We start from the raw sequence: 9,634 nt of genomic DNA, 5'->3' as shown, positions 1-9,634 counted from the left end.
CAATTTGAGATTTGCGGGGCTAGCAAGAACGTTGTTCTATAAAGATCTCTATTATGAAATACCTGTTATGATTCTCGCGTTCTGATTGGATGGGAGCGTATGCTTTATGAGAGCACACACCACGCGCGAGCTCTTTCAATTTTATCATTCGTATCCAAAATAACGGTTACTCTAATTTGTATCTTATAAAAGAAATAAAAAACTTGCTTGGTGTGCTGTGTGTAGTTATAAAGCATGCGTCGAACTTCTCCTAACACTTATCTCGTATTCCGCCAATCCCCGCGTGCTTTATACACAGCACCGCGCTCATTTTCTATTTCTTCAATGATTATAATAAACATCCAACGAATCCCTAACTGGGTTTTCTATGGCAAAAAATGCCTTTCCAAGAGCCCGAAACTCATTGAAAGAGAGGCGTATCCGATTCACTACTTGTCTGACTTACTGTAAAGGCCAAACTAGGTCCTGCCTATCCCTGTCTGGAGGCATAACACTAATGCACTAACAAATCACTCATGATTGTAAGCTGCACGGCTGCTACTAGCGCCTTAATATGCAGCCCGTAAAGTCATCCACTGGTCATTAATGTAAAGCGTATTGAGACGTTGTATAAATGCGCTATACAAGAACCTCCTATTATTGTTATTATCATTATTATTATTATCATCATTATCATTATTATTATTATACCTGCTCTCCAAGGCACCCACGACCATGGCTATCAAATAACTTGGGATAGCAACCTAAGTATAAGTTAAAGTAAACTTAAATTAGAAAAGTGGTTAATAGATAATTACAAAATCGATGATTTGTTGTGATTTTACCGAAAATCCTGACTATGAGCTGGGTCTGGATTGAAGGGGGGTCCGGATCCCGAACCACGCATTACTCTTTTGTCGAAATCCCGCGTCCCGCGAAAATTGTAAGCGACGACCCAAATTCAAAATATTCAAAGCCGTTGACTTTTCGTTTTATTTATTAGTGTTTTCACGTTTTCCCCGAAAATCAGAAAGCAAAATCCCGCATTCCGGAAATTGAATTCGGCAATCCTCGAGTCACGATACCACGATATCCAGAATCACGTAAGATTTTTTTTCTAGTTTCCCGAATCCCGCGCTATATTTTATGCGTTTCCCGGTTCCCGCAAAGATCCTTCAGCACCCTGTATGGGCCCTCGGCTTATACTCATTTGTATGGACTTTTATATGGGCTTTCAACTTGTGCCGGGGCTCATAAATGCAAGGGTATTGGCTTTAGTGGACTAGTCTGCTTACTGTATAAATGTGGTGTCCCCAGGAGTGGGCTTACAACTTGGATTTAATGATATATTTTATTAGTGCTGCTAAAAGAATTTTCATCATCATCACTGAGTGGTTTATTATTTTTGTATTGACTGCGTATCTTATTTTTTATTTATGAGCTTTTCCCATGAGGGCAGGGAGACCGCAACATATTTACAGTGGGCCCTGTAGAGTTTTTAGCACGTGCACTGAAGACATCGTCACCAGCGTCTTCAGTGGTTCTTTTACGTCTGCCTTATACAGGGTTATATAGTGAAGACAGACGGGGCCTACGGTTTAAAGTCCTTGTCCGAGAAGACTTGAAGGTCTAACCATTTGCAGATATTATTACAAAGGCAGCATTTTCTCCTCAGTTATTTTAAGACCCTGAGTGTTGGTCCGGCCGAGGCTTGAACCACGACCTTCCGCACAACAGACCTTACCAACTGAGCTAACCGGATGGCGGTAACTGATTGTATACTATTATCGTACCTCTTGTTTAAACTTGAAGACAGATCTATTGACATCGTTAGAGTCACTGGCTTCACCATTCGTTGCTGCACTCATTAAGGCAACCAATCCTTTGGGCACTGATACCTATACACGACTGGTGTCACATTAATTGCATTTGTAATGTCTTTATTTACAAGTAACAACAACAAAGACAATGCAAAAGAGATTTTAAAGCGCAACATGCAAAAATTTTGTTGTTAAAGTATTCGCATACTTCATATGCACAAGTTCTGTACGTTAAACTGACACATTTCGATGCAAAGCTGGCTGGTTTTACCAAATAAGGTGTGCAAACGCTCGTTTGGCAAGAAAAAGCTGTGCATAGAAGTATGTGAATACATTACAAGTGGTCATACTTTTGTCCATTACACTGTAAAGTTATATTAAGAGTTCATGTCAAGGAAAATTTGAATCAAAGAATAAAATATTTCTGCAGGCATTTTCTGTATTTCTTTATTGACACAAGTGAATTGATCACCAGCAGTACCCACATGCACAGTGTGGTGCTGGGATATTGTGATTAATCCTCACATGTGTTGGTAACATACTTTAATCTTCAATTCTTCAAATAATAATTATACAATATTGAGATAAATTGAAAGTTCAAAGTTCCTCTTTCCAGGCCCCTCTCCCCTCCCCTCTTCAAAACACTGCTACACAGACTAGCTCAAATTTGAAAAGGAAGACCATGAAGTGAACTCTATTGCCAGTTTCCCATAAAGGTAAGTTGTCTGCCAGTAAAAGTGGTCAATAACATGTATAGGTAAGATATGTCAGCAAGTGGTTGCAAGAGTACCCCCACCCTCAGGCCAACATCTTACCATACAGTGTGGGTTGATTACAATGGATGGAAGTGGTGCTGAGTACTAAAGATAGTATCATTAAACCCTTTTATCATTTTATTCTGCAAAGAACGTGCGTGATACAGGAAAAGACCATGCTTGATATGAGGCCGTATCAGCACTGCTCATCTGCTCATGATCAGGTACAATAGAGTTTAAAAGGAGGGTTTGAGCATTTCTTTGCAGAATTAAATGATAAACAACTTATCAGTCGGCCATGCATCTGATACAGCTGTGCATTTTTACCCATCACTTGTATTTTCGTTCACCTAAAGGTTTGCCAAAATACTCCATGACTCGTAAAAATACATAGTCGTATCAGATGCTTAGCCGATTGATAACCTCTATATACATGACTCGTAACAATCTGTTTGTAACATACCTCGGCCTCATACTTTGCTTTAACACCAGGGCTATCCTGGCAAGGAATGATACTGCGTGCATGGATTGCCTATAAAACATTAATAACCACATTAAGTTAAGCTTTTCCTGTTTCATATTATAAGACACAGAAAAAAACACAGGTCTACCACAGACTCTAGAGTTCAACTCTATACACTTTTCACCAATCTAACAATGGAGTTCTTAGATAAAAACTTTTGTTACCTGACACTGAGTGAAGAGATATGGATGTTTTTTCCCTGATGTTTGCTCTGGTTTAAGCCACTGAATGGCAGAGGCTGTAGATGAGGTCTGGTAACTAATACTCAGGGTAACTGTTGAACCACTGAAACAAGGAGAATAACATGTAATTATAAAGCCCTTAAGATAATGAGTTAGGTCTTGTTTTATGCAAGACAACGATGGACCTAATTCACTATTTTCCTGTTACAGACCATGTGTCAATCCCTAGAGTATCATTTCTTTTTTTAATGGTTAATGTGTATAAGACACATGAATATGGATACAACTCAAACAAAGAATCTTATTCTCAAGATATGACACATGATCTGAAATGGGAAAATATTATTAATGCAACTTTAGGTGGAATAATTGTTGGCGACATGTCTGCAATTCCACTAAAGGTACTACAGTACGAGGGACCTCAATTCAATCATATAAAAATGTAATAGTGGCATGGTAGAAAAAGTGCTCAAAATTACAATATTGTTGCACAATTATAGTGGCTGAAAATATTGCAGGTAGACAACCAATTATGTTCTTTATCCACATTCATTTTACATCATAGGTAATGGCTAGCTGTTGACAATTGCAGTTAGACCACTGACTGTGTTCCCAATATTCATTTTATGTTGAAGGCAAGTCACATACAATCAACTCAACTTTTTTCTAAAAACCTAAAAAAAAACTGGACAGTCTGTGATACTGGCGACAAGGTGTTTCCATCATTGGAATGGCATCCCAGGTGGTACCTGCAGAGGCGTTGCAGACATGTCACTGATAAATAGAAACCAGGCTTATTTAACCTACAGTACTCTACCTTTTAAGTCCATCAGGTAAGTCGATGTGCAGGGGAGTCCCAAATGCTTTGTGCTTCTCTCCCAACTTAAATGACAGTTTTTCTTTAGTGGCCTGGTTATGCACAGACTTAATGTTTAAATCACTGGTGTCAAGTGTCTTAAAAAACAAAACAACATCAAGTCAAGTTTTTTCAAGAATTTGAAATATCTACCAATTACAAAGGTTAACTTGACATTCAAATAATTTATCACTCACTTGTAGCTGTTAAATCTTTACCACCATTTGCATTGCTATGTGGCCACCCCAGACAAAAATCTCAACGTGCACTTTGCAATAGACTGCCGTCAATCAAACACGGCGACGTCATTTACACGCGTGTGTGATTCAAAAGGCTCCAAAACTTGTTGACCGTTTACAAGTATTATGAGCCACACTCACCGGGCCTATTTGGGCCGATCCAAATGTCGTCAAAATGACGTCAACTTATTGATTGACGGTAGTCTATTGCAAAGTGCATGTCGCGATTTTTGTCTGGGGTGGCCGCATAGTAATGCAAACGCCAGTAAAACAAACCCAAACAAAGTTGTTTGTCGCTTACTTGATGAAGAGCAAGGGAGATGAATAAATTCAACAGCTGCAAGTATGAGGGGGTGGCTCAGTTGGGATGGGAAGGAGGAAAATCAGCATTTTCTGGTATCTCTTAGGGTCGGAAAAGGAGAGAAGTGCGCATCGATATGGCTTATCCTTATAAGAAGAATAATTACTACTCGAGGAAACTTAGGGGTTATGGTATCTCTTAGGGGTTAGAAATCATTCAGCCACGCCCTTTTTTAAAGACTTCCGGTATCTTTTGCGGGTCTTTTTGAAAATTTCCGACTAGCATCCCCGGTACTTTTTAGGTCCCTCTGTTAAAAATCAATGTTGTTTATCGGGTCTCATTTCTCAGTTAAGCAATCTTGAGAATTATTTTTTTGTATTGCTTTTTCATTTAGGATGATTACCATGATTCTCAAGACGGTTTGAGCCTGAGTAGAAAACGGTACGTCCGAAACTCAGATTCCCTAACCTACCAATCTAGTGATTCCGTCCTTCTTTACGCTGAACTGCAAGTCCACATTACAATCAAGAATATGTGTCTCGAAATCCACGTTCACAAACCAAGATATTTTGGTACAAATGCACTCGTTTGGGCTGGAAAAAGAACAAGGATCCACCGCCATTTTGGAAATTTTAGAGTGAAACCGCTTTCATCAATTCTAAATTTGCGGGCACAAGATCAAAGTACTGCTCTCTGATTGGACAACACAGCCACCTCTCCACCAATGAAAATCAACTTAGTGTACCTAATTTACATATTCAAAATGGCGGCTGCAGTAGCAAGAAGTGCAAAGAATTTATTTAATGGTTTCCCTTCAAAATATAAACTAATAAGCCCAAGAAATTGTTTAGGAATTCAAAGATTTTATAGTACAGGTAGTGGTGTTGAAGTAGAAAGAGAAGAATTTCGACTAGAATATCTTGATGGCCTGCAAGAAGGTAAACAAATAGCACTACAATTGTACATGTGTTTTTTATTGTTACTGTTCCTTATATTTCTTGGTTTGCAATCAATCCCAAGAGAGAACAATAACAAAAGGGTTGTCCGCCACGTTGGAAGATATAGCAAAAGAATTCGTTGAAAAATCTTTTGTCAAATTCTTCCAACACGGCGGCTATGACATCTATTGCAAACGAAGAATTTGTTACGTACAATTTTCTTCTTCTTTTATCTACAGGTATTGCTCTGTTTGTGTTCAATAGACCAGAAGCTAAGAATGCTATGAGTAAGAAGTTTCTAGGTCTGGTAGGTGTTTTAAATTCGTTTATAAATCGTTGGCATATTAAATCATGCAAATAAAACATTTTAGTCCATTTACATAGATAAAGATAAAGGATTTCCTCCTTCAGACCACATGTCATGATTTGCTTGAGAATAAGATACTTTAGTTGACCTTCAGCAAACTTTATTTATCTTGCCTAAACATTGCTTTAACGTATGCGTCCTCTCTGGAAATTCATAAGCCAATCCCTATATATATATTTTAAATATACACTTTTTTCGTAGTTTCTTGATGCATTGGCATGTGTAAAGCATGATAAGAATGTCCGTGCAGTTATAGTGAAGAGTGACGCTCCAGGTAAATATGTTCACATATTTTTCCATTGGTAACAAAAGTGGGTAACATGACGGGGGGGGGGGGGGGGGGAGGGGGGGGGGGTCCAACAGAGCTTCATATTGCAACCCAAAAAAATACTCAAACCTGCAATTTTACACCCAAAAAAATACATGGCATCCAAATTTCTGACCCCAAAAAAATACAAGACTTAAATTCTTCAAAACTGATTTATAGAATTCAACAGGCTCTTCAAATAATATTCTGATACAAAAATCGAACTCGGAGATGTGATGACCCAAAAAAATACGGGTTTCATTTCGAGACCTAAAAAATATGTGGCTGGTCTATGTTAACCCAAAAAATATGTCAGACCTCCCCGTCATGTTACCCACCTGAGTACACCCCCTGGGCCATGCAGGAGATTCTGTTACATTGAAACTGTATTCTTTCTCATGTAAATCAGATTAGACCTAATTAAATCGTCCCTGCCTCCTGTCATGGCTGTCATCACATGATAATGTAAAGCCTAGCTGCCGTCACCATTATTACCTTGAATCATGTTTTTATAAGGTATATTTTGTGCTGGTGCCGACCTGAAAGAAAGAGCCAAGATGAGACCAGAAGAAGTAGCACCTTTTGTATCCAGTGCTCGAGGAGCTATAAATGATCTTGGTAACCTAGCCATGCCGACAATTGCAGCTCTTGATGGACATGCTATGGGTGGGGGACTGGAGTTAGCATTAGCATGTGACTTTAGGATTGCAGCCAGTAATGCCAAGATAGGACTGACTGAAACCAAACTTGCTATCATCCCTGGAGCAGGTATAGTTACACATAGTCCAGTCCCAGACTTGTTTTTAGCCTGCTCCGTTGAGCGGCTGGTTGCGGGGCAAAATGGGTCGACTAAGTTACACATTGATATATTTCTGAAGTAGATTTTTATTAATTAAGGCCTAGGGCAGACATCAAACTTTCCATGCACCGAACTCAAAAACAATGGATATCAGGTGATAATGAGGCAGCATTCTTTTATGTAATTAAGTTCGGTGCATGGAAAGTTCGACGTTTGCCCTAGGCCAAAGATCTGATTTGGATAAGTAGTGGTATACTAAATTCACACTTATCATGATTTGAGTGCCATTACAGTGGTGGAAATGGGGAAGAAATGGTCTTCCTACACCCTCTAAGTGGTTGACGATAACAAAGCATTCCTCATTAGCTTCTCTTGTTAGAACAACCAAATCGGCAACTGTTTCATTGTTATTCAAGGGATTTTGAGTCACGTGGTTACACCCCTAAAATTATATAGGACACTATATTTTCCGTAAAATGCATAAATTCTAAAAGAGGTGACATTTTTAAAATCCACTTTTATGTAAATTGGAATTCTTGAGATAAATAACGAGTAAACCTCTAAAAATGATAGACCTTTATAATGCTGATCGATACAGGTGGAACTCAACGACTTCCACGATTGGTTGGAATATCCAAAGCCAAAGAACTCATATTCACTGGCAAAGTATTGAATGGTTTGGATGCTGCAGAAGTAGGATTGGTTGACTATGGTGTCCAGCAAAATGCTGAGGGAAATGCTGCTTATGAAAAAGCACTTAGTTTGGCTGAAGAGATACTTCCACAAGGCCCAGTTGCAGTTAGAATGGCAAAGCTGGCTATAAACAAAGGAATGGAGGTAAAAAATACATGGTGTATATTCTTTCCAAATAGACCCCTTGCAGCACATCTGAATGCAGCTCAATTTGGAGGACAACAGTAGGTTTCCATTTCTCAGGAGATTGGGATTCTTTTGTTTTGTGCTCCAAATTGAGCTGCTTTGAAGTCACATGCAAGAGGTTTATAGACCTCTTTACCTTGCCTGTAATATTTTCCCATTTCAGACCACGTGTCATTCCCTTGAGAATAAGATTCTTTGTTTGAGTTGTAACCTTATTCATGTGTCTTCTAATGCACAAAATCTAGAAATGATACTCTTGGGAATATGACAAGTAGTCTGAAATGAAAAAAAACCTATAAATTCAATAACTATTCCCACAAGCTCAACAAATCAATTGTTTCAATTGTTTACTGCCCTGTAAACTTAAAATTAAATAACCTCGTAATGCTTGTAGTACTATTTAAAACAGATACTGTGTATTGTTTGTGGGACAATATCTGAATTAACAATCAACAAGATCTTAATCAATAGTGATTGGCTCACTATTGTCAGAGTCAGAATCATGGAAATGCCAAATAATAACTACAGAATATTACCATATTTATTTTTAGGTGGATTTGAATTCTGCCTTGTCAGTGGAAGAGATGTGTTATGCACAAGTCATCCCTACCAAGGACAGACTAGAAGGATTGAAGGCATTCAAAGAAAAACGGCCGCCCAAATACACTGGGCAATAATTGAAGCAGGACTTGTACTTAATATGTGAATATATTGTGATAGACATGTCAGTGGATTCTGATTGGCCCAGCGTCAATCACAGTGGAGGATCCAGGAATTTAAAAAAAGGGGGGGTGACAATGACAAAGGTTTTACCAGGTATGCAAGGAAAAGGGGGTGGCTTTCTAAGGATAATACTGAGAAATTATAGCAAAAGGGGAGTGACTAGCCACCCCCTTCATCACCCCTGGTTCCGCCCCAGCATTGGCTTTGGTTTGTTCTGTATGTTGTCCTTTTTTAATGAATGCGTCTTTTTGACCCTTTTTATAAAAGGGCATACTAATGAGTGTTCTGTGTTGGTTGGATGGGATTACAGGGACAACAATTTGGATTAAAGTGGAAGGTGAAAATAAATTCAGAAAAAAATGCCTTTATTTGTTTTTTGTTTTTTGTAAGTGAGGATAACAAAGTGTCCTCCATGACACAAGTGAATGTAAAAACCAAGCAAAAATGCAGTACAAGGTTTTGGGTATTTTTTGTGCTCCTTTGTCTTATATTTTGCTAGGTATTTCCCTTGTGGTCACTCATCAACAGACCTGCTAAATGACTTTGCATAATGTGGATGTAGGGTGTATATGACGTTTCGTGTTGTTCTGCCCAGGTAGATTTTGATGAGCAGTCCTACGTGCGTGGTGTTGGTACAACTATCTAATGAGCTCCCTCGATGAGCTCTTGCCACTTGTGGCAAATTACAAAACATGTATCTAAATAAATAAAAATATCTTAAATATGTGCAATGCATGTGTAGAGCTTTCATGTAGTTTGTTTTTGTGGGGTGGGATGGATGGGCGTTAATGCATTGTGTGGTAAAGATCTGTGAGCAGTGCAATTGTAAAGTATTGATCGTATCTATCATGTTTATCTGTATTGGGGCTTAACGCTCTGCCAGTTAGTCCCAGCACACCAAAGCATGTCTTTAATCATAAATGGTGATTAATTACAACTTATTTAACTCCGAAAATGACAAACAGA

General features: G+C 38.6%; 2 protein-coding genes across 2 annotated transcripts in view; one reads left to right on the top strand and one right to left on the bottom strand.

Moving 5' to 3' along the window:
- LOC116301625 (leukotriene A-4 hydrolase) overlaps nucleotides 1-5,284 on the bottom strand; it is an 18,757-nt gene extending 13,473 nt beyond the window's left edge. Inside the window, exons 1-6 of the mRNA XM_031710711.2 lie at nucleotides 5,128-5,284; nucleotides 4,077-4,213; nucleotides 3,242-3,362; nucleotides 3,018-3,086; nucleotides 1,773-1,877; nucleotides 691-743 (exon numbers count right to left, since the gene is read on the bottom strand). Coding sequence (XP_031566571.1) covers nucleotides 691-743; nucleotides 1,773-1,877; nucleotides 3,018-3,086; nucleotides 3,242-3,362; nucleotides 4,077-4,213; nucleotides 5,128-5,277 — 635 coding nt within the window. The 5' untranslated portion in view covers nucleotides 5,278-5,284. The remainder of the gene's footprint in view (nucleotides 1-690; nucleotides 744-1,772; nucleotides 1,878-3,017; nucleotides 3,087-3,241; nucleotides 3,363-4,076; nucleotides 4,214-5,127) is intronic.
- Nucleotides 5,285-5,418: 134 nt separating this feature from the next.
- On the top strand, nucleotides 5,419-9,394 carry LOC116301613 (methylglutaconyl-CoA hydratase, mitochondrial). The gene is made up of 6 exons (XM_031710700.1): nucleotides 5,419-5,593; nucleotides 5,833-5,900; nucleotides 6,162-6,234; nucleotides 6,784-7,035; nucleotides 7,665-7,903; nucleotides 8,497-9,394. The coding sequence occupies exons 1-6, from the start codon at nucleotides 5,419-5,421 to the stop codon at nucleotides 8,620-8,622; spliced, it is 933 nt and encodes a 310-aa protein (XP_031566560.1). The 3' UTR covers nucleotides 8,623-9,394.
- Nucleotides 9,395-9,634: the final 240 nt, after the last annotated feature.

The sequence above is a fragment of the Actinia tenebrosa genome, unplaced genomic scaffold, assembly GCF_029948245.1.
Source record: "Actinia tenebrosa isolate PJP-AT-01 unplaced genomic scaffold, QUT_ActTen_1.0 PGA_scaffold3__52_contigs__length_22856419, whole genome shotgun sequence".
NCBI lineage: Eukaryota > Metazoa > Cnidaria > Anthozoa > Actiniaria > Actiniidae > Actinia > Actinia tenebrosa.
This window is presented reverse-complemented; position numbering and strand designations above follow the sequence as displayed.

Coding starts and splice junctions, on each gene's coding strand:
- LOC116301613 (XM_031710700.1), top strand. CDS start 5,419: ATGGCGGCTGCAGTAGCAAGAAGTGCAAAGAATTTATTTAATGGTTTC. Junction 5,594..5,832: donor TCTTGATGGCCTGCAAGAAG/GTAAACAAATAG, acceptor TTTTATCTACAG/GTATTGCTCTGTTTGTGTTC. Junction 7,904..8,496: donor CTATAAACAAAGGAATGGAG/GTAAAAAATACA, acceptor ATTTATTTTTAG/GTGGATTTGAATTCTGCCTT.